Here is a 22,634-nt window from a genome sequence, read left to right as displayed (position 1 = left end):
ATAAATCTTTCTAGAAATTATAGGGTTTCTAAATTTAAAGGAATTTTCTTAGGTTGATTTTCTTATTTCTCTATGATCATAAAAATTTCTTCTTCTTCTACTTCACTATCTAAACTATGAACACTTGAGCTTTCACTTTTAAAATTTACTTCACTAATAAACTTTTTTATTTTAAGCAAAAATCTAAAACTATTATCAATAAGCACAATTTGATTAAAGGATGTTGAATTTTATACAGCATAATTTTTTTAAGAGGTATTTTAGGTATTTTACATATGTATTAATCTCTCCCAATTTTCGTATTTTTTAAAGAATTGTTTGGGAAACCATTTGTTTGGATAAAGAGAAAAGGTGTGAAAATAGGGAGAGTTGTGAGTATAAGATCACTTTGTATTTTCTTTTTTATCATAGTGAAGATTCTATGATGGCAATGGCACAGTGGACATAACTCTCATATGGAGACCGAAGTGTGTGTATTCTATCTATTTTTTTGTTCATTCATCTTGCAAATAGAGATTTTCTCCTCACAAAAAATTAAAAATTAAAAGTAATCTAAACATAAAAATAATATGATAAAATATTTTTATTTTATTTATAAATGGTAAGATCTAAAAATAAATCAATAAACATTTTAGTTAGCATTAATATACAAAGTCTCTAATTAACATAAATCTTATAGACTAAACCTTTAAACAATGAAAATAATTTATAAATCTAAATCCAAAATTATCAAATGTATTATTATAATTAATATTTGAAATTATCACGCATATTATTTGTTAAATAATATTTTCATTTTATGTCCATTATGTATTTATTGTTATATTTAATTTTTTTTTCTTACTAATTAGTCATGTTTTTAATGTGTCCAAAAAATTATTAAAATCAATAAATATGAAAATAAACCAAATAAATATCAAATATTAAAATATAATATACTTTTCCGTTATTTTGGTTTTTGAAACCCTCAACTGTCAAACAAGCTAACACACGATCGGTTCCAATGAAAGAATCAAACAAAATTCATGATCAGAGGATAAGTTTTTTGTACTCAGTAGTAAATATGTATAAAACATGGATGGAATATTTACAACATCATTTGGTGTGAAACAATTAATACACAAAAAGCAATTGGCATTTTCTCGTGTCCATGATTTTGTTTTTTGTTTTCATCTAAGAGTCTTTAAGACTCGTCGGGCTTTGGCTCAAGGAGTACAGGGATTTTCTCTATGTGGTCACCGCGCAACACCTCCACAGTCACCTGAGTATCTCAACACAATCAATACTTAGCTATTATTAATAGGTTTTGATGTAAGTCAGCCTTCAACATTCATGCACAACAGTTTTTAAGGTGGTTTGTCATGCCCAAGATGCGCACATGAGAAAAAGATCCCACGGATTATGCTTTTGATGTTTGTGGGAACTTCAAGGAAATCATTTTTTGTGAACCAAGGGTTCAGTAATCACCTCCCAATGTTGCCTAAAGAGGAAGTTCACTGCTTCTTGAAAATAAAATAAAAATAATAATAATAAAATAAAAGTTCCTACAGAGCTACAACCTGGAGAATGGGTTCAAATGTGCTACCTCCATCAGATTATGGCAATTTTAAAGCTCTAAACACATGCAAGTTTTAATTTTTGAAAAACATTATTATTGGTCAAAATCACACAAGCAGAAACAATAATATAGCGGATGGGTTGAAGGAAGCATACCGTGTCACCCACTTTACACTGGTCAAGAATTCTGTACAAGTCGCTTCCATTGGAAACCTTTTTTCCATTCACCGATGTTATGATGTCACCTAAAATAAGTCTGCCATAGGCATCACGTTTGGTTGGTAGTAGGCCCTGCAGAAAAGTCAGCCTTGATTAAGCACGAGCTACTCTTTCATAGAATGAGCACCAAATTGAAGCATCTCGCCTAACAGGAAATTACTATCAATGATAAATGTAACTCAGGGATATAGCAAGGAAGATCAAGAATACCGCTTTGCCAGCAGGACCGTTTGCAGGAGCATCTAAAACAAGGACCCCACTTACACCCAACTGCTCCACAGACTGATCAGGCGCAAACTTAATTCCTAAAATAGGTCTTGTGACTTTTCCAAACCTCACCAATTGGTCGACAATGCCGCTTACCTGAATTGTATATGAGAGGATAAATTATCCTAAAGCATGTGCATTTCTATATCTAACTACGTTCATATGATGAAAAAACAAAATTTGAGCAGTAACCTACAGTGTCAACTGGAATTGAAAATCCGACACCAGAAGATGCACCAGAGGGAGAATATATAGCTGTATTTATCCCGATAAGGCTTCCCGAACTATCAAGAAGTGGTCCTCCACTATTACCAGGATTAATAGCAGCATCCGTCTGTATAACATCCTGAATTGGACGGCCCGTAGCAGCAGAACTGATTTCCCTCCTAAGCCCACTGTAGAGATATAAAGGATGATTCAGTGAAAGCAGTACTTTCATAGATAGGCCAATTTTAGTATATTGGACAGATAGGGATAGTAGAATTTGCATTTTTTTTCCTCAACATTTAGCTGACAAGTGTGAATTTGTTCTCTGTAGTAGATTGCAACCTCTATTTCTTATTACTATATATAACAGATGTTCTTTTTTTTGGGAAAACGGGTTCAAAGTCACCTTGTGAGCACCATAAGTGTGGTGACTGTGTTTCCTTCTGGTTTAGCATAGATAGCAAACAATGATTAGAGTTTCAATGCAAAGTCATACTTTCATAAATTACTCAGTTTTTACTAGCCTTAAAAGTCATCTCTAAGACAAAAATTTCATCAGATATTTCCAATAGCATTTTGGTGCAAAAATATCATGAGAATTAAATTAGAACATATCATGAAAAATTGAAATATAAATAAATCACAAATAAATTGAATATAATATTTTAAGATGACAGCCAGTATGGACCTCATACCTGATAACACCAGTTGTAAGAGTATGATCAAGTCCAAACTGCAGAAATGTAGGCATCAAAAACCAGAGAACCATTTTGTTAATTGGAATGATATAAAATGTGCATGAACTTTATCATTCATTGTATATGACAACAAAAGTTTCATTAAGCTCTTACAAGTCATGTTATCTTAAGAATATTAAAAGCACTAACCATTAATTAGCCTCGTATCTCTTTTCAGGCACCGATCCTAAAATACGAAATATGCATTTTCTAGAGTCCTATATCATCCTCTTGATCACATTTTGGGGCAGAAGAGATGGAAGAAAATGCATCATCAATTCATGCTCTATATGTAAATATATTTTTATCAGAATTGATGGAATATATTGAAAGAGGCAAATAATAAATACAAATAAATGGGAGGATGAGGAAACCCTGTCATGAAGAGAGAACAGAAGAAAAGGGATAGAAAAAAATGATGAGAACCAAACTGTCTGACCCCAAAAGCAGTCATGGGTATGGAAATCTCGTTAGAATCCCTCTTGGTTAGCACAGCAACCAGCTCATTTGACAATCTAAGCTTCCAATGAAATGAGACTACAGAACCCCTTGCAAGGTCCTAGAGAATATGGTCCCTGATAAAAACCTCATTAGACCAAGCTCATCTCTTGGGTAGCACATCAGCTAGCTCATTTGATGATCTATAGGCTTCCATTGAAAGGAAATGACAGAATCCTTTAAGATCATTATTGTCCTAACCTACAGAACAAACTGCCACAAATTTCTCCCTTCAGAAGAGACCCAAGAGACAACAGTATACAACAGAATAAGAGATCCCCAAGAAAGAAGCCTCTCTCAAGCTCACTGAAAGGCTAAAGTCTCCACATCCAAAGCAACACAAAGACTGCATGCAGAGAACAAGCTTAGACAAAGACCCATAAGGTCTTGAACATCCTCTCCAATGTGCATCTAGACTAGGTTAGCCTGGGAACTCCCATCAAAATTGAGTTTGAGAAACCCTGAAAGTTGTTTGATCAGGGGTGGGTATGGGCTCCATTGATTCTAAAGAGTAGTCCAATCTCTACTCTGGTTCCCAAAGCTAGCTGCTCACCAATCCCTATAAATGATGCTAAAAGGAATACTGTCAAATTCTATATAAACTGAAAATCATGGAAGTCAAAAACCATTCTCTGCCCCACAACTCTTGAAACAAGGCCTGTTTGTTTTCAAAGAACTTGGCATCCCTTGTTAACATAAGGACACAGATAGTAGCTCAAAAGGCACACCCTTCTTTTCCTAGCCCTCTACCAAACCATCAAGGAGAAAAGCATCATAATATAAATCGCCTTAAAAACTAGCCAGTGAATCTTAACAAGCCCAAACAAATCCTATCATAAATGATAGCAGAAGAGGCAGTGCAGAATAAATTATCTGCCATCTCACCACTATTTTGTACACAAGAAACAAATGCTTAGGCCGATATATTTGTGAGGTCTCCTGATTTCCTTGGACATTATACGTTTTAAGTTTTAAAAAACATGCTGTTCTCCCTGTGTGGAACGATCATTGTGGAACCTGCATAGCAGAATGACCTGCAAACACATTACAACTCCCTCAGGGGGAGAGCGGGTGCAAGCCAGCCATTCCGCTCCTGATGGGGAGGCCCCAAGAGCCCCACCTGCCACCATGCCTCATGCACAGGTGGGGGTGGCTTGCAGTGGCCCTCATGCACATGCTGTTCTCCAATTAACTGAAAACATTAATTCACCCACCATCCACTCAGTAATCAAAAACTTAAGTAATTCCATATAATCATAGATATTGCTGCATTCACGCCTATTGATTATTAAATATATCAGCCATGGCCATGCAAAAAATTTAGTCATAGGAATAGTTCAAAATTAATGAAGATTGTGCATCTGTTTAAATAACAAACTTGAAAAAGCAGAATGGCAAATCTGAACTCACCGGATTCCCAATAGCATAGACTTTCTGGCCAACAAGCAAGTCTGCAGAGACACCAACAGGTATGGGTCTCAGCTTCTCCTTTGGTGCATCAACACGCAAAACAGCAACATCTTTGTCTTGGTCAAATCCAACGACTCTTGCATCATAAGTTGTCTGGTCAGCAAGAGTAACCCTGTAAATAACTAGCAGCAATTTAATTCAAATACAAATATATAAATGAGCAAGCATATGTAGGATTTCCTACCATGGGGGCATTTGTACTCAACAAAAATTTGACTGGCTACTTAAACAACTGAATTTCTTTTGCACTTGGAACTTACTGGATGAGTTATTGCTTTACTGAAGATATAAGTCTATACATCCTATTTATGTTCCGTTCTTAAAAAAACCATGAGAGAGAGAGAGAGCGAAGGCGAAGGCGAAGGCGATCCTGCGAACGAAGGCGGAGAGGGGGAAAGTAGGGCGGAAAATCGTGGGAAGAGGAAGCGAAGTAGCTTCGTGGTGGAATCAAAGATGTTTGAAGTAGTAGCTGAGGAGAGAAATGGTAAGAGTCATGCCATCATCTCGGAAAGCAAGGGAGGGATAGTTTCGTGGGTTCGGCTGGGACCGGCGAGTGTGGGATTACTCATAGAGGGACTGAACCAGTGCGTGAAGGATGGGAAAGACGGGAGATGGGAGAAGGGATGGTCAGAAAAAGGGAGGCTTTACTCCTTGGTGAGAGAGGTTAACAGGGCCGGAAGCTTTGTTCGCTTAGGGGTGACGGACATGGAGAAAAGGCGATTCGGCATCTGTATACCGAAAGGGAAAGGGGAAAAGGGAGGATGGGTTTCTATGGTGGAAGCCCTGTTGTGGGTAGGGTTTCGGCGCGAAGAAGAGGTAATTGATCAAGGGGTAGGGAAGTCCGGGAGGTCGTATCTGGAAGTGGTCAAGGGAGCAGAACCCAGGAGTATCCCAAAGGCAAGAATAGAGATAAAGGAGGAGGAGATACGTAATAATGTGTGTAGATTAAAGCATTGTCTGATCGCTAAATGGAACCCTAAATCAGCGCGCGAGGAGGAACTAGCGAATCTGGGATGGATAGCAGCTAAAGCGTGGGGGTTGAAAGGCAGACTAGGCCTGGCAAGAATGGGAAAGGGCTGTGCGTTGTTGGAATTTGAGATGGTGGAGGAAGCCAAGAGGATTCTTGCTGCGGGGGTGAGAGCAATCGGAGGAATCCAACTGGGCTTGGAGATGTGGAGCCCGAGTTATGGATGCTGTACAGAGGATAAAGAAGGAAATGTTGCTTGGGTGAGGATCCTGGGCCTTCCTATTTCGCTGTGGGTGCCGTCGGTTCTGAGGAGAGTGGGGGAAGAGTGCGGCGGATTCTTAGGCGTCGACCCTCTAACGGAAAAGAAAGAGGATCTGGAATGGGCAAGAATTCAGGTAAAAAGGACCGGAGGGGCTTTGCCGTGTTCAATGGAGATCGGGGTGGAGGGGGAGATATACACCGTTTTTCTGTGGTGGGAAATCTCGCCGGCAATAAGGAAAAACAGGGATGGCCAGCAGAGAAGGGAGGTTGGGGACGATGTTGATCCACGCGCGGGATGGCGTGTGGGAGAGAAATCGGGCGCTGGAACCAAGGAACAGCGCAGGTCAGAGGAAGTGACGGGGGAGCAGGTGGGAGGAGAGGGGGGGGATGGGTTTGAAATGTGGACCCCTAACGGGTGGGTGGCCCGTCAGAGATATGGACCCGGGGGCAATGGGGCGGGTTCGTCTGGAGTGGGGCTTGACGATGTGGGCTGGAGGCGGGATCGTGGGCTAGATTTGCAAGGCCCGAATCCCTTAAAAGGGGATGTTTGGGCTGCAGATGGGATAGGGTGTGGGCCGGCCGAGGGGGGGGGCTCTCAAAGGGCTGGAATTTCTCTCACACGGGCCTGCTATCTTGGTTGGGGATCATTTGGGCCAAAGGCAACTTAAAGGCATGGGCATAGGATCAGAAGTGGATTTGGGCCTAAGGATGGAGATGGAGTTCATCAAGTGCCGTGAGAAGGAGACTTGGGACAAGCAGACGCCGGCTCTCCAGTGGTCCATGGCCGATAGAGAGATTATGGATGAAGCCTGCAGGTACGGGTCCTATACTAATTTAAAGGTTGGGGTCTATTCTTCTTCTTCTTCTCCTATTTTCGGTCGGACTCCGTTGAGGGAGCCTTGCGACCATACGGGGGTTTTAAGGGTGAGCCGACAGAGTGACACCTTGGTAGAAGGGGCTGATACAGGGGGGGATAGAGCGAGGAGAGAGGGTTGCTGGGATCTGGTTGCGATTGACTGTGAGGCTATAGAGGTGCAAAACCCGGATTGGACCCCAGCCGTGTCTGGGCCCCAAGCTCTTGGGAGCGTGAAGGAGCCTGATTGGGAGGAAAGCAGCTTGGCTAAGTTTAGCAAGCTATTGGGATTCTCAATAGAAGGACTGGAGAGGGAGATTCTGGACTTCTTGTCCAAAATTAGGAAACGAAGGGAAAGGATACATAGCAAAGGGCTACTGGAGAAAACAAAATTTGAGAGGGAACTCAAAAGGTTGGAATGCTCAATCAAATACAAGGGGAAGGAAAAGAAGAATGGCCTTTTGAAAAGCAGAGGGGGTCAATTACTGTTGGGGTAATGAATCTCAAGTTAATGAGTTGGAACGTGAGGGGTGCAAATGATGTGAATAAAAGAAGGATTATTAAGTCTGTGGTTAGAAAACAGAAGGTAGATTTAGTATGTATCCAGGAGACAAAAATCCAGGCAATGACTGATGGGGTGGTGAAAAGCTTAGGGGTGGGGAGATTCTTAGATTGGAGAACTCTTGAAGCTACTGGAGCAGCTGGAGGTGTGTTGGTTTGTTGGGATAAAAGGTCCTTAGATTTGCTGGAGTGGGAGGAGGGCCAATTCTCAGTCTCTTGTAAATTTAGGACAGTGGAAAATGGGACAGTCTGGGTGTTCACGGGGGTATATGGCCCTTTCAACAAAAAGGATAGGGAGTGTCTTTGGGAAGAGCTTGGTGCAGTTAGAGGCCTTTGGGGTGACCCTTGGTGTGTAGGGGGTGACTTTAACGTTACTCTAGCTCAAGGGGAGAGAAGCAGGCAAGGGAGGGTGACTTCAGCTATGAGGAGGTTTGCTCAGGTTATGGATGACCTGGAGCTTATTGACCTTCCTCTTCAAGGGGGTTCTTTCACGTGGAGTGGGGGGCTCTATAACCAAGCCTGGGCTAGACTAGATAGATTCTTGGTTGCTCCTAGATGGCTTGATCAGTTTAGCAATGTGACTCAGAAGAGATTGTCTCGGCCTATCTCAGATCATTTCCCAATCACAATTGAGGGGGGCGGCAAAAGAAGAGGCCCTTCACCTTTCAGGTTCGAGAACATGTGGCTGAGAGTGGAAGGTTTTAAGGACCTTTTGAGGAGTTGGTGGCAGGGGATGGTGGTCAGTGGTAGGGCTAGCTATAAGCTGTCATCAAAGCTGAAGGGGATGAAGGAAAAATTAAAAGTCTGGAATAGGGAGGTATTTGGGAATCTGGAGACTAATAAAATGGCTGCTTTACAGCAAGTGGATCATTGGGACCAAGTGGAAAGTGAGAGGAGACTGACTGAGGAGGAATTTGCAAGAAAGAAAGAAGCAAAAGATGACTATGCTAAATGGGTCAAGATGGATGAGATCCACTGGCGACAGCTATCAAGGGAGTTGTGGCTAAGAGAAGGGGATAAAAATACGGGGTATTTTCATCGTATGGCGAATGCACACCGAAGAAGGCATACAATGGAAAGAGTGAAAATCAGGGGGGTCTGGCTGTCAGAGGAGAGTACAATTAGGACCGGAATTGTAGACGCCTTTCATCGTTTACTAACGGAAGACTCGGAGTGGAAGGCAGACATAGGGGGGGTCAATCTGAATCGGATTAGCCAGCAAGAGGCGGACATTTTGGAGTTGCCATTTACGGAAGAGGAGGTCCACTCAGCTTTAAGGGGTATGAATGGGGACAAGGCTCCGGGTCCGGATGGCTTTACGGGTGCTTTTTGGCAAGTCTGTTGGGAGTTTGTAAAGGAGGAGGTTATGGAAATGTTCAAAGAATTCCATGAACATAAGACTTTTCTAAAGAGTCTCAATGCCACGTTTTTGGTTCTGATCCCCAAGAAAGGTGGAGCGGAGGAGCTGGGGGACTTCAGGCCGATTAGCCTGGTGGGTGGATTATACAAACTCTTGGCTAAGGTGCTGGCCAATAGGATTAAAAACGTCATTGGTGGAGTGGTTTCCGTAGATCAGAACGCGTTTGTATCGGGTAGGCAGATTTTGGAGGCGTCCCTAATCGCAAATGAGGTGATTGACTCATGGAAAAGAGAGGGAAAGAAAGGCCTGATATGTAAACTTGATATTGAAAAGGCGTATGATAGCGTCAATTGGCATTTTTTGATGAGGGTAATGGAGAAAATGGGCTTTGGGACTAAATGGAGGGAGTGGATTTGGAGCTGCATATCGACCGCCAAGTTTTCTGTTTTAGTAAACGGGGAGCCAGCCGGGTTCTTCCCCAGCTCTAAGGGGCTTCGGCAAGGAGACCCTCTATCCCCATATTTGTTTATCATGGGAATGGAGGTGCTGAGTGCTCTTCTCCGGAGGGCTGTGGAAGGGGGCTGCATCACGGGTTGTAGGATGCAGAGGGGTAGGGGGCAGGCTGTTAGCATCTCTCATCTCCTCTTTGCGGATGATGCAATAATTTTTTGTGAAGCTAAGAAAGAAGATATGGTTTTTTTGAGCTGGACTTTATGCTGGTTTGAAGCCGCTTCCGGGCTTAGGATTAACTTGGCTAAGAGCGAAATTTATCCGGTGGGGGAGGTGGATGAGATCCTTGAGATGGCTGTGGAGCTGGGCTGCAAGGTGGGACAGCTGCCCTCAACATACCTGGGGCTGCCTTTGGGTGCGCCTAATAAAGCGGGCTATGTGTGGGATGGGGTGGAAGAAAGGATGAGGTGGAAACTTGCCCTATGGAAGCGGCAATATTTGTCTAAGGGTGGTAGAATCACCCTCATAAAGAGCACATTGGCTAGCATGCCTTTATACCAGCTGTCACTGTTTCGTATGCCCAAGGGAGTGGCGAGAAGACTCGAAAAACTGCAAAGAGACTTCTTGTGGGGAGGGGGCAGCATGGAAGGAAAAGCTCACCTTGTCAGTTGGGAGAAGGTGTGTGTGAGCAAAGAGAAGGGGGGGCTTGGCTTGAGGAAAATAGTCCAGTTGAACAAAGCCCTTCTTGGAAAATGGGTTTGGAGATTTGCTAGTGCTAGGGATGGAATGTGGAAACGTGTTCTTGTAGCAAAATACGGGCAAGAGGACTTTGGGTGGAGAACTAAAAAAGCAAATGGGCCATTTGGGGTGGGGCTTTGGAAGGAGATTATGAAAGAAGCAGATTGGTGTTGGAATAATATGACATTCAAGGTGGGAAAAGGCACCAAAATCAGGTTTTGGAAGGACACTTGGTGTGGGGATGTGGAGCTGGCCCAGAGATTCCCTCAACTCTTCAATGTGGCTGCCCAAAAAGGGGCCACTGTGGGGGACTTATGGGACCAGAATGCTGGCCAAGGTGAGTGGAACCTAAGGTTCTTGAGAAGCTTCAATGATTGGGAGCTGCCCTTTGTTGAAGAACTGTTGCAAATCCTAAGGAATCAAAGAATTAATTTGGAGGAAGATTTGGCATTGTGGAAAGGGGGTAAAAATGGGCAGTTTGGTGTCAAGGACGCGTATGAACTGTTGACCAGCCACAGTACTATTCTGTTTCCCAAAAAGGGCATTTGGGTGGAGAATGTGCCGTCCAAGTTAGCGTTTTTTGCATGGGAAGCTACTTGGGGGAGGATCCTTACTATTGATAGGCTCCAAAAGAGAGGATGGCAAATCCCTAACCGGTGTTACTTATGTGGTAGTGATGAGGAAAATGTTAGTCATCTTCTTATACATTGTACAGTGGCGAGTGTGCTGTGGGGGATGACTCTTAGTCTGTTTGGAGCCCAGTGGGTCTTTCCAGAAACTGTAAAAGAGGTGATTACCAGCTGGAAGGGCTCCTTTGTGGGCAAAAAGAGGAAGAAAATATGGAGATCCATACCGTTGTTTATTTTTTGGACGGTGTGGAAGGAAAGGAACAGATTAGCATTTAGGGGGGGGGAGCTAGCTATACAGAAAATTAAGTATTCTTTTGTCTGTAATATGTGGGGGTGGGCAAAATTGTATAATGGTGTGGAGTCCCGGTCCCTTATAGGATTCCTGGAGTGGATAGCCTCCGGTTGAGGGCTGGTGGGTTTTGTTGTTTTGTTATTGTGAGGCCCTTGTCGCCTTGTATACTCCCTGTATGCTTTGCGGCGTTTGCCTTTGCTAATATATTGATGTTTACTTATCAAAAAAATATAAATGAGCAAGCATACCTATATTAAAATTAGAGTCATAAATTTTAGGAAGTTCAAAGACCAGAATCCGATGTGAAACCAAATATTTTTCAACCAATCACAAGAAATCTCCCATTCTGGATATTAGTAACATGGGCACATCATTCAAAGCCACAGATGATGAAGGGGCAACTAGCATGAGAAGAATGGGGGAAGAGATGAGTAAATTTCCTAACATGACAGGTTTATGCAGGGATCAATGATGAGCTCATTATCTTTCCACATTGATTATGAAAGAAATGGCTAGGAACATTTAGTCCCATGATATACACTGTTAGATGACCATATAGTTTTAGTTTACAAAACTACAGCTACAAGTTAACATTAGAGCTTAGACACAACGAAGAGAGAGAGAATCTTTAAAATTAAAGGATAAGCATTAGAAAGACAGAATTTAACTTCAGTAATATCCAAAATACGAATTTAAGGGCAATAAATTGTTGGCCAAGTGACTGCTTTTGTCATTTTGGATCCATTCATCCATAATAAGTGGCATATTAACAAGCACATCACACAGAGAATTGAAGCAGGTTGGGTAAAGAAGAGAGGTAATTCTGGTGAGTTGTGTAATTTTAAACCATCAAATAACCACAAAGTAAAAAAGTACATTATAAACTGCTATAGAATCAGAAATAAGGACCTTGAGATAGACTAGTGCCAATACCCACTTATGAGAGATAGAGAGAGAGTAAAAAAACAAATGCATTCTTGAGAGGCAAAGGACAACCAAATGAGAAGGACTAGGTGAGGGGAAGAAGTCTAACATGATCAATCATACAAGATGAACGATGATACTGAACTAGTAAACAGGAGTGACTTTATTCCAATTGTAGGGTGCTAAAACATGGCTTGAGGATGCAAGAAAGACATGGTTAACTATTTGAGGGAAAATGATTTTATGTTTTGTGAATAATCTGTACAAAGGGATTATATATTCAGAGCAACTACAGTCAATTAAAGGACAGTTTGACAATCCTATCAATCCCATAAATCAGGGGACAGCTTAACTAATTACATAAAAATTAGGAAATTGTTACAATTACAAAACTACTCTAACTTTTCCAAATCTTAATAGTTTTACATTGATTTCTAAAAGTTAGAATTACACAGATTCCCCAACACTCCCCCTCAAGCTAGTGAACAGATATTATTCATTCCTAGTTTGCCTGTAATATTTTGGAATGAAATGCTAATCAATCCCCTAGTTAAAATATCTGCCAATTGTCCATGTGTTGGGACATACAGAGTACATATCAACCCTTTGTCAAGCTTCTCGATAATGAAGTGTCTATCTACTTCAACATGTTTGGTAGGGTCATGTTGAACCTAATTATGAGTAATATTGATGATAGATTTGTTGTCACAGTACAACTTCATTGGTGCCTCTCACTTAATTTTCAGATCATCAAGAATGATTTTTAACCACAAAAATTCACAAATACTATGAGCCACAACTCTAAACTCTACCTTGACACTTGAACTTGCCATTGCAATTTGCTTCTTACTTCTCCAAGTTACCAAATTTCCTTCAAGTACTGTGCAATGCCCCAAAGTCAACCTTCTGTCCACAACCAAACCATCCCATCCAGCATCTATGTATGCTTCAAGGCTTAGCTCTACACTTTTCTTAAATAAAATTCCTTTCCTTAGGGTACTTTTAAGATATCTTAGAACTCTATAGGCTGCTTGAAAATGAACATCCTTTGGATTGTGCATGAATTGGCTTATCACACTCATGACGTATGCTATATCCAACTGTATGCGTGAAAGGTAAATTAGCTTGCCAACCCACTTCTGAATCTTCCTTGATCCACTAGTATATCATCATTAGCCTCACTTAGATCGTGATTTGGTTCAATCAGTGCCTCAATAGTGCATCCTAACATTCCAACTTCTTTGAGGAGATCAAATACATACGTTTGTTGTCACACAAATATTCCTTCTTTTGATCGAGCTACTTCAATTCCTAGAAAATACTTGAACTTTCCAAGTTCTTTTATTTCAAATTCCTTGGCCAACCAGTTTCTAAGTTATTGCATTTCCTTTGTATCATTACCAATCTCAATTTTATCATCAACAAAAACAATCAATGTTGTAACTCCCCTTGAAGTCAAGTGTTTAATAAACAATGTGTGATCTCCTCAACTTTGTTTGGACTTCATCTTCAACATTACCTTGGCAAATCTTCCAAACCATGCTCTCAGAGATTGCTTCAGCCCATACAAAGTTTTCTTCAACCTGCAAACTTTATTTTTGTTAAAAAACTTGTCAAAACCTAGCGGTGCCTCCATATACACTTCTTCCAAATCACCATGTACAACTTCATTTTGCACCTCAAATTGTTGCAAACACCAATCAAGGTTAGCTGCCAAAGATAAGAGCACACGCACATAAAGTTTCTTGGTAATCAACCCCATAAGTTTGAGTGCAGTCCCTAGCTATCAATCTTACCTTATATCTTTCTAGAGACCCATCAGCTTTACATTTCACCGTAAACACTCATTTACACACCATAAGCCTTTTTCCTTTTGGATGTTTCACTAGCATTTTCCCAATTCTTACCCCTAAGAGCCTCATGATGAGTTTGAGAAATTTGAACAAAATTCACTTGGGTGAAAAAGCTCGTGTTGAGAAGATAGTTTGTCCAAAGAAACAAAATGGGATATTGGATGTTGCGTGCAATTTCTAATTCCCTTTCGAAGTGTTATGGGAACATCTATATCATTTATAGTAGGAGAAGGTGTTATGTTACCATACCTGGTTACAAATTGGATTCTTGAACTCGCATAGGTGGAGGAATGGACATCCTTCTCCTATAGTACACTTGGAGTGGTTGGACATTAGCAAGAACTAAGGCAAGAATTTTTCTTTTAGGCTTTTCTAGCCTAGTATTGGTAGGATTTTTAGGAAGTGACTCAAGTGACGTAAAGGAAGATAGTGGCTGCCAAGGTAAAGTAAAACTTAATGAACCTAGTGGAAAAGGAAGATCAAGCAAAAACATATCCTTATCTTCCATAGTGGTTGTCTCCCCTTGAAGATAAGGATTAGAAAAAACAAGATTGTTTCTCAATGAAGGTAACATCCATGGAGATAAAGAATTTTCTTGAAGGTGGGTGATAGAATTTATATCCTCCCCTTTTGTGGTAGAATAACCTACAAAGATGCACTCTAGGGCACGTAGATCAAGTTTTCCCTAATTATGGGCATGAATATGGACAAAGTTAACATATCTAAAACTTTCGGAGTAAGCTTACAAGTGATATGATAATCTAGAAAATGGTTGGAAAAAACACTAATAGGGCTTTCAAACCCTAGAACCCTTGAGGGTATTTGGTTCATCACATGTGTTGTAGTCAACACAACTTCTCCCAAATAAGATTTAAGAACATTTGTTTGAAACAAAAGGGCTCATGTAACCTCAAGTGTCTATTTTTCCTTTCAACGACTCCATTTTATTTTACATAAGATGAGTAATGAACAATACCTTCTTTTTGAAGAAAAGGTAATAGGGTTTGATTGAAATTGTCCCTCACATTCACTCCTTAAATTCTTAATGCAAACCTTAAATTGGCTTTTGATCATTCTGAAAAAATTTGTAAAAAACTTCACTTGGGATTTTTGTTTCAAGAGAAAAACTCACATTACCTTCATGCAATCATCAATAAATGAGACAAACCACTTTGCACCCTAAATATTAGGAATTTTAGATGGTCCCCAAACATCAGCATGAGTCAAAGAAAATGGAGAAGATGACCTTATAGTACTCAAAGGAAAGAAAGCATGATGATGCTTAGCAAACTCACAAATATCACATTATAAAATGCTAACATCAACATTTTTTAACAATAAAAGGAACATATATTTGAGTAAACTAAATGATGGATGTCCAAGATGAAAGTGTTGAAGCCAAATGTCATCTTTATTGGAAAAAAAAAATTCTTAGATAAATAGGAATGTGAAGGCCGGTTGTGATTACCACCCTTTGTCTCAAGGAAATAGAGTTCATCATTTTCCTTAGCATGTTCAATCATCCTCCTCGTAACTCAATCCTAGAAGACACAATGGGTCTGATAGAAAATCACTCTACAATCCAAATATTTAGTAACTTGACGAATAGACCAAAGATTGGCAGATAATTTAAGAACACACAACACATTTTTTAGCAGAAGAAAGGGGAACAAAGTAATGGTTCCCTAACCTATGACAGTAGTGAAAGAGCCATCTACAATTTGGATTTCCTATTACTAGGACAAGGATTATAAGATAAATGACCGAGAAGAATTTTTCATATGATCGGTTGCTCCTAAGTCTAAGTCTAAGACCCAAGAACCATTGTGGAATGTGTTCGAGGCACCAAGGGCATAAAAAGTTGGAAACTTACCTATTTCTGCAAATGAGCACAATCCATTTGGTTTTTCAAGGGAACTAAAGAGATTTCTCAGCGTCTCTATCTCCTCCTTATTGAATCCTTCAATCTTCAAGCCACTCGAATTGTAATTCTCATAAGGATGGCCTTTTGCATTAGTTAAGTGAGTCTATCCTCTTTGTTGTCCAGTCTTAAAAACACCATTCCGACCTACTCCTTGGGTTTTCCCATAGAGTTTCCAATAGGTCTCATTGGTGTGACAAAGCTTCTTACAGTAGGTGGACCATACTCCATCCCAATTGAATGACCTTGTCAATCCATTCTTGTTTCAATTGTGCTTCCTTGTCCTTCAATATTCCTCTATCATTGTTTTTGTGGAAACCATAGCAACATCCCTTTGACTTTCTTCTGCTCAAATTATTGAGAAACCCTTGCAATGAAAGTAGAGTTTCCTTTCCTAAAACTTGCACTTGGACTTGGACAAACTCAACAATAAGTCCTACAAAAAACTCAAAAATCCTTTCCCTTTCTACTAGCTTTAGCAACATGGCAGCATCTTGACTACACTTCATTTTAAAATTCTGATAATAGTCCAATTCAAGCCAAATTCATTTCATGACATTACAGTATTCAATGATTGAAAGAGAACCTTGTTTGGTTGTTATTTTTGTTTTAATTTCACAAATCAAGGTTGCATCTTGCATCTTAGAGTAGGTTTAGTAAACTATCTTGTAGATCTCATTTTTTTATTTTTTATTTTATCGATAAAAAGGAAGTATATTAAACGAAAAGAGAAAGCACTAAAAAACAGTGCCCTCCAAGTATATAGGGAGTATACAAACAAGCCCAAAGACACACCCCTAAGGGGAAAGGAAAGCAACACACCAACTTCCCTTACTTAGAGCCTAACCAGTCTAAAAAGCTTACAAGAGAAGAAGGGCACAAAACTAAAGAAACCCTGACCCAAGACCAAAGATTACTTATAAAAGAATATTTCAATCTTTGAAGCGAAAGCTCCTCATTCCCAAAAGCTAAAAAATTCCTTTCCTTCCAGACTGACCAAAAAATACACTAGGGAGCCATTTGCCAAGCCTTCTTATGAGCTTTCCCCACAAATTCTCCATGCCATCCAAAAAGAGTTTCCTTCACTATACACGAAAGAATCCAAGACACACCAAAAAGGGAGAAAAGAAGATTCCACAAGACTTGCGTCTTGACACAATAAAGTAAAAGGTGATCCACCGTTTCTACTTCCGATAGACAAAGAAAGCACCTGTTTTCCAAAGAGAACCCCCTCCTTTGAAATTGCTCCAAAGTTAAGACTTTACCCCAAGAAACCTCCCAAGCGAAGAATGCTACCTTAAGAGGCACTCTCACTCTCCAAATACTATCACAAGGGAACAAAGAAGAGCCTCCAAGCTCCAACATAAAATAAAGAGACTTGACTGAGAAAGCGCCACACTTTGAAGCTGTTCAGAACACTCTATCTTCCTCCTCCCTTTGCACCCGGAAGGCTTGGATCCTCTGCAAAAAATGCTCCACCTCCTCGATCTCCCAATCATTAAATGCCCTTGCAAAAAGAGGGGTCCAGCCATCCCCATCACCAACGGAATTCCAAACATCCAAAACCCACGCATTCTTAGACAAAGAGATGGAAAATAAAGAGGGGAATGACTCACAAAGTGGCTCATCTCCACACCACTTGTCCATCCAGAATCTCACTCTCTGCCCATTACCCACATGGTAGGCCAATCTATCATTTAAAAGCAACCACTCCTTCCTAATTGCTTTCCAAAGTCCAACATTGTATCTCCCACTTACTTCCCGAGTGCACCATCCCCCCTCCTCTTCATCATACTTGTGACTTATGACTCACCTCCAAAAAGCCTCTCTTTCATTTGCATACCGCCAATTCCACTTACAGAAGAAAGCTCTATTCATCAGAGCTAAATTTCTCACACCTAACCCACCTTTCTTTTTATCCAAGCAAATCAAGTTTCACCTAACAAGGTGTAGCTTTTGGACGAGAGCTCCCCCACCCCATACAAAATCCCTCTGGATCTTCTCCAATCTCAGCCTCACTTTTCTTGGCAAGTAGAAGAGAGACATAAAGTATATAGGCATACTAGAAAAAGTCCTTTGAATTAAAGTGAGTCTCCCTCCTTTTGAAATATACTATCCCTTCCACATAGCAAGCCTTCTACGAAAACGCTCTTCAACACCATCCCACACAGCCATTGATTTGAAGGGTGCCCCTAAAGGCAAACCCAGATAACATGAAGGGAGCCCACCCACTTTACAACCCAACTCCAAGGCCAAATCCTCTATATCATGCACCCTACCCACCGGGATTAACTCACTCTTCTCTAAGTTGATCTTCAACCCTGAACACACCTCAAACCACATGAGAAGCCAGCTTAGATAAGTCATCTGATCTTCAACTCTGTAGATCTCATTACTGTTGCAAAAACACACAAGTCTTGCTTACTTCAAGCAACATCAAATTCTATAACCAAGACATGATCATGGAATTTTTTTTGTCCCATTTAACAAATGCAAGATCATTTTGAGTAGGTCTAGTTCCCATCAAATGGCTTAATTTTTCCTTTCTTTTAAAAAAGTCTTCACCACTTGTAACCATTGTAGCTAGTTTCTACCTTTTTTATTTTTTTTTCTTTTTTGTGATAACCGAGGATCCTTCCATGGCTAAGCTCTTAGGACTCTCCATGAGGACCTAAACCTCAGGGTGCTAACCGCCCCGCAATAACCAACATCGGGTAATTCAAGATATCATCAGTGGCAGGATTCAAACCCAGGACCTTGTGCCACTTACTAGAACCACACTTCCCAGTGTTCGCCCTGACCAACTAGGCTACCCTAACGGGTAGGTAGTTTCTACCATTCAATTGATATGACAATTGAATATTCTACCTCTTTTGGTGAGTTTTATTGCATCTCTCCAAATTGGTTTTGAGCTATCATAGCAATAAGGTTGACTTCAAATGTTTTGGACATGGTTGAATAATGGGCAGGACTGAATAATGGACGATTAGAAGAGATTTTTCAAGGAGTTGAATTTCTCAAGAAAAAAAAAAATTGACAAGAGAGGCCATAGGGTTTAGAAATTTTTCCCAAAGAGCAAGAGCTTTGATACCATGAGGGAAAATATGATTTTTTTTTTTTGTATTCTAAATAAAATGTACAAAGGGAATATATATACAAAGTAACTATAACCTATTTAAGGACAATTTGACAATCCTATCAATCCCCATAAACCAGGGGACAACCTAACTAATTACATAAAAATAGGAAATTGTTATCATTAGGAAACTACTCTAGTTTTTCCAAAATCTCTATAGTTGTACATTGATTTCTAAAAGTCAAAGAATCACACAAATTCTCCAACACTATTACTAACAAAAGTATGTGAATTTGATAAGAGAAAAATATTTAATCTAGTTGGCATCAAATGGTTGAAAATTTAATGCTTTTTTTTTGCTAAGTTCAGGATTTAGCAAACTCCACAAAAATATATAGAGGTTGCAATTTTTAGCACAATTCACAAACAAAACTCAAAAACAACACAAAATTAGCGGGTTTAAGTTGTGGTTAACCATGTTTATGTTGTATTCATGTCAACCCCCTTTATTAAATGGAACGTGTTTGAATTAAAACCGTCAACTTGAGTATGACCTATTCTAGCACATTTAATTTATAGTGTTGTGTTAGCACAATTATGACTCAACCCATTTATGACCCATTTATTCCCATAGTTGCAGATCTTAAGATTTTCCTTTTTTTTTAAATAAGGCTCTTATCAATAAGTGATCATAATTTTATTATATATTTGGTAAATCATTTTGAAACATAAGTTGATTTATAATTCATGTAAATTTAAAGTTTTAAATGAGTTAAACAAGTTGTAATTGAATTAGGTGTGTCATAATTGTATTCAGCTTAAAGGGATTACTCATGTAATTTTTGTATTAGATTATAACACCTTAACCCAACCCAATGTCATCCATCCATTAAATGGGTTAAATGGATCATGTTATGCTACTCACATAATAACAGGTCACGTAAAAAAAAATCCAACAAAATTATTAATTGCATCGTGTTCAGCTGAACTAAAATTCATCATTTTTTATCTTGATGTGATATGAACTTGACACAAGAAAACCCAATTACCATCCCTAAAAACATAGGAAGTCACAACTTAGTTAAATAGGTTAGTGTTTACATTTCACCTCAGCTTTTTTTTCTTCTACTATTTCCCACTGTGTAATGTTACAAACAAAATAGTATTTCACATTATAACATAATTAGCCACAAGTAAAGATCCTAAGCAAAGCAAGATCACAGTAGTAGTTTATGGTCAAACAGCTTTCATGTCATGCAACAATTAGAAATCTTTAGCAAGCCAAGACAAAGGTCAAGCAACCCTAAAGCTTGCCCAAACCAATCTATTAACCACATTGAAAATGCACTATGAGCCCTTTGATTGCCATCTTGAAAAATTGTCCCTAGGCTATAACACATACCAGTATCAACACCTGCCCTATTCAAAATCTTAGGGTGTCTAAACTCCAAACTAATAGAGGCCACTTCATCTTCTCTAACTTTTATCGTACCATTCCTCTTGTGTGTTGATCATTACAGAATTGGACAGATCAAAACCAACACAATGACAAACTAGTACCAAATTAGTTCATCAAATTTTCACTTCCTACATGCACACCTTGACAATTCACATCGAAACATTTCCAACGAACTTGTTACAAATAGGGTTCTAAAGCTCCAAAACCATAAAGAACACCTAATCTTCTATAGATTTCTTTTTCTGACAAGCAAGGAACTTTTCATAGCAGAGCCCTATGGACTCCCCATGGGGACACAAACCTTGGGGTGTAATCGGCACCCGCCACAACCACCACCAGATAATCTAGGGTATTCAACCAGCGACAATAATCGAACCCAAGACCGTGCACCTCACCACACAACCCAGCACTTGCCCGAACCAACTAGGCACCCTAATAGGCCTAATCTTCTGCAACTTTAATCGTGCAATTCCTCTTATATACCAATCACTATACTATATGAGTCATTGTGTAGACCCGAAATCAACAAGAATAAAATCAAATAATTCAAAATCAAAAGTAGTCATAATAGAAGCTATTGCAATCAACACAAAATTTCAACCACCAACAAAAAACATAACTCCATAAAAGCAAACCAACCTGAGATCAGATGCACCGCGAATTACATGATAATTTGTGACAATGTGACCATCCTTATCCCACACAAAACCTGAACCAGACCCCTGCGGCACTTCCAACACATCCAATGTGAATGCATCCTGCCTACACATCAAATGCATCAAATCAAGCAGAATCAACCACAAAAGTCCTCACAAGTCCCAAATTCCTATAGATTGTTGGCTTGGCCCGTTATGCAACAGCTTAATCTTTTAAGTTAACCAGTAGTTTATCATAGCATCAGAGCTCTAGTTACCAAAAGTCTCAAATTAAGGACTCTGCTTGTTTACTCCCCGTTTTATATATAGTTGGACGATTACCTAATAGGTTAAATTTTTTACTCAATTGGTAAATTAACAAATCAATTGCATCTTAGCACTTGGCAACAAGACTTGCAATGTAGACAAGAGAGATTGGGTTGAAATTGAGTACGAGAGGCCTATTTGTTCAAAATTTTCAACTTTAAGGTTCATCACTTGAGTTTATACATTATCATCTTATTAACTAACAGCCTAAGCTTTTGGGTTCGTAGTTAATTAAACAAATACAACATTGACTCAATATCTAGCAGTGAGATTGGTTATGTGTAGTTTAACATGGTAGTTGAACATGGTATAAGAGCTCTGATTACAAGAAGTTCTAAATTTCAGTCACTTTCACTTGCTTATACCTCATTTATAGATAACAGCTTAAGCTTTTGCGGCAGTTGGTAAATTAACAGATCCAACGGCAACTCAGTACCTGGCAGCGAGGTTGGTGATGTAGACAACAGATGGCGTATTCTCCTGAAACAGCCGAACAGTAGCGAGCTCATCGTTCTGCAATTTTCGGGGAGCTGTGACCACAAATGCGGAGGCGGAGTCAACATCGGCGACGAAGAGAGAGAAGGAGAGAGCGACGGAGGTGCAGAGGACGAGGAGAGAATCAAGGGCGGAGGAGAGCGGGGCTTGGGAGGAATGGTTGTGGTGGTTGTGGAGGGCGAAGGTGGTGAGATTAGGGCTCCGATGGAGGCACACCCGATGTCTGGAGAGGGAGAAAATAGATTTTGTGTTTGGGGAGCGAGAAAATGCGGTGGAAGGGGAAGGAGAGTTGGAGAAGAATGTAGAAATGAGGGAATACGCAGCAGCCATGAGAGTGAAGAGACACCTGCTGTTGTGCGATTGAGTCTTTTTCTGGACTGCTTTTAGTTCTTTCATTTCCATTTACTGTATACTTTTATGTGATTGCCGATTTCTTGGAGCATTCTGCTATTATGCATTCAACAACCCATCAGTAATGATAGACGCTCATCAAAGAATTGGACTCCCGCCGTCCGATTGTGGGGCCACTAGCTTTGAACGGGTAGAGAGGTTCCAAAAGCACGCACCTCGTACATCGGTCCAGACCCTCAGAAACCTAACACACTGCCAAACGGGAGTTTTGGGTCAAAATGGCCCATTTATTAAAAAAACTATATTATCTAATCACTTTATGAAACTTATATTTAAATTGGTCTATTTGCGTCATGTCATAGAAAAATAATTTTTTTTTATCATTTTAGTTAAAGCCTCAATTAACAACTGAGGCTTCATTTTTTAACTGAAGCCGCAATTGTCAACTAAAAATTCATTTTTTAATTAAAACCGCAATTGACAAATGTGACTTCATTTTTTAACTAAAGTCAAAGTTGTCAACTGAG

At 39.9% G+C, this 22,634-nt stretch overlaps 1 protein-coding gene across 2 annotated transcripts; it reads right to left on the bottom strand.

The window, feature by feature from the left end:
- Positions 1-1,026: 1,026 nt before the first annotated feature.
- On the bottom strand, positions 1,027-22,173 carry LOC100241896 (protease Do-like 1, chloroplastic). Of its 2 annotated transcripts, XM_002267474.4 has the most exons (8): positions 21,698-22,173; positions 20,939-21,061; positions 4,896-5,067; positions 2,946-2,983; positions 2,240-2,438; positions 1,987-2,139; positions 1,714-1,848; positions 1,027-1,261 (listed from the first exon to the last, which is right to left on the bottom strand). In XM_002267474.4, the coding sequence occupies exons 1-8, from the start codon at positions 22,156-22,158 to the stop codon at positions 1,184-1,186; spliced, it is 1,359 nt and encodes a 452-aa protein (XP_002267510.3). In that variant the 5' UTR covers positions 22,159-22,173; the 3' UTR covers positions 1,027-1,183. The 2 variants fall into 2 exon arrangements, with proteins under 2 accessions (XP_002267510.3, XP_059590596.1); XM_059734613.1 differs by having other exon boundaries at positions 1,027-1,848.
- Between the last annotated feature and the right edge of the window lie 461 nt (positions 22,174-22,634).

The sequence above is a fragment of the Vitis vinifera genome, chromosome 18 (assembly GCF_030704535.1).
Source record: "Vitis vinifera cultivar Pinot Noir 40024 chromosome 18, ASM3070453v1".
Classification (NCBI taxonomy): domain Eukaryota; kingdom Viridiplantae; phylum Streptophyta; class Magnoliopsida; order Vitales; family Vitaceae; genus Vitis; species Vitis vinifera.
Note: the sequence above shows the minus strand (reverse complement) of the source record. Positions and strands in the feature narration are given on the sequence as shown.

Excerpts from the sequence above, each read along its gene's own strand:
- LOC100241896 (XM_059734613.1), bottom strand. The coding sequence starts at position 22,158 with ATGGAAATGAAAGAACTAAAAGCAGTCCAGAAAAAGACTCAATCGCAC. Across the intron at positions 2,140-2,239 it reads TTTCAATTCCAGTTGACACT|GTAAGCGGCATTGTCGACCA; the intron begins GTAGGTTACTGC and ends TATACAATTCAG. Across the intron at positions 1,849-1,986 it reads ACGGTCCTGCTGGCAAAGCG|GGCCTACTACCAACCAAACG; the intron begins GTATTCTTGATC and ends ACTTTTCTGCAG.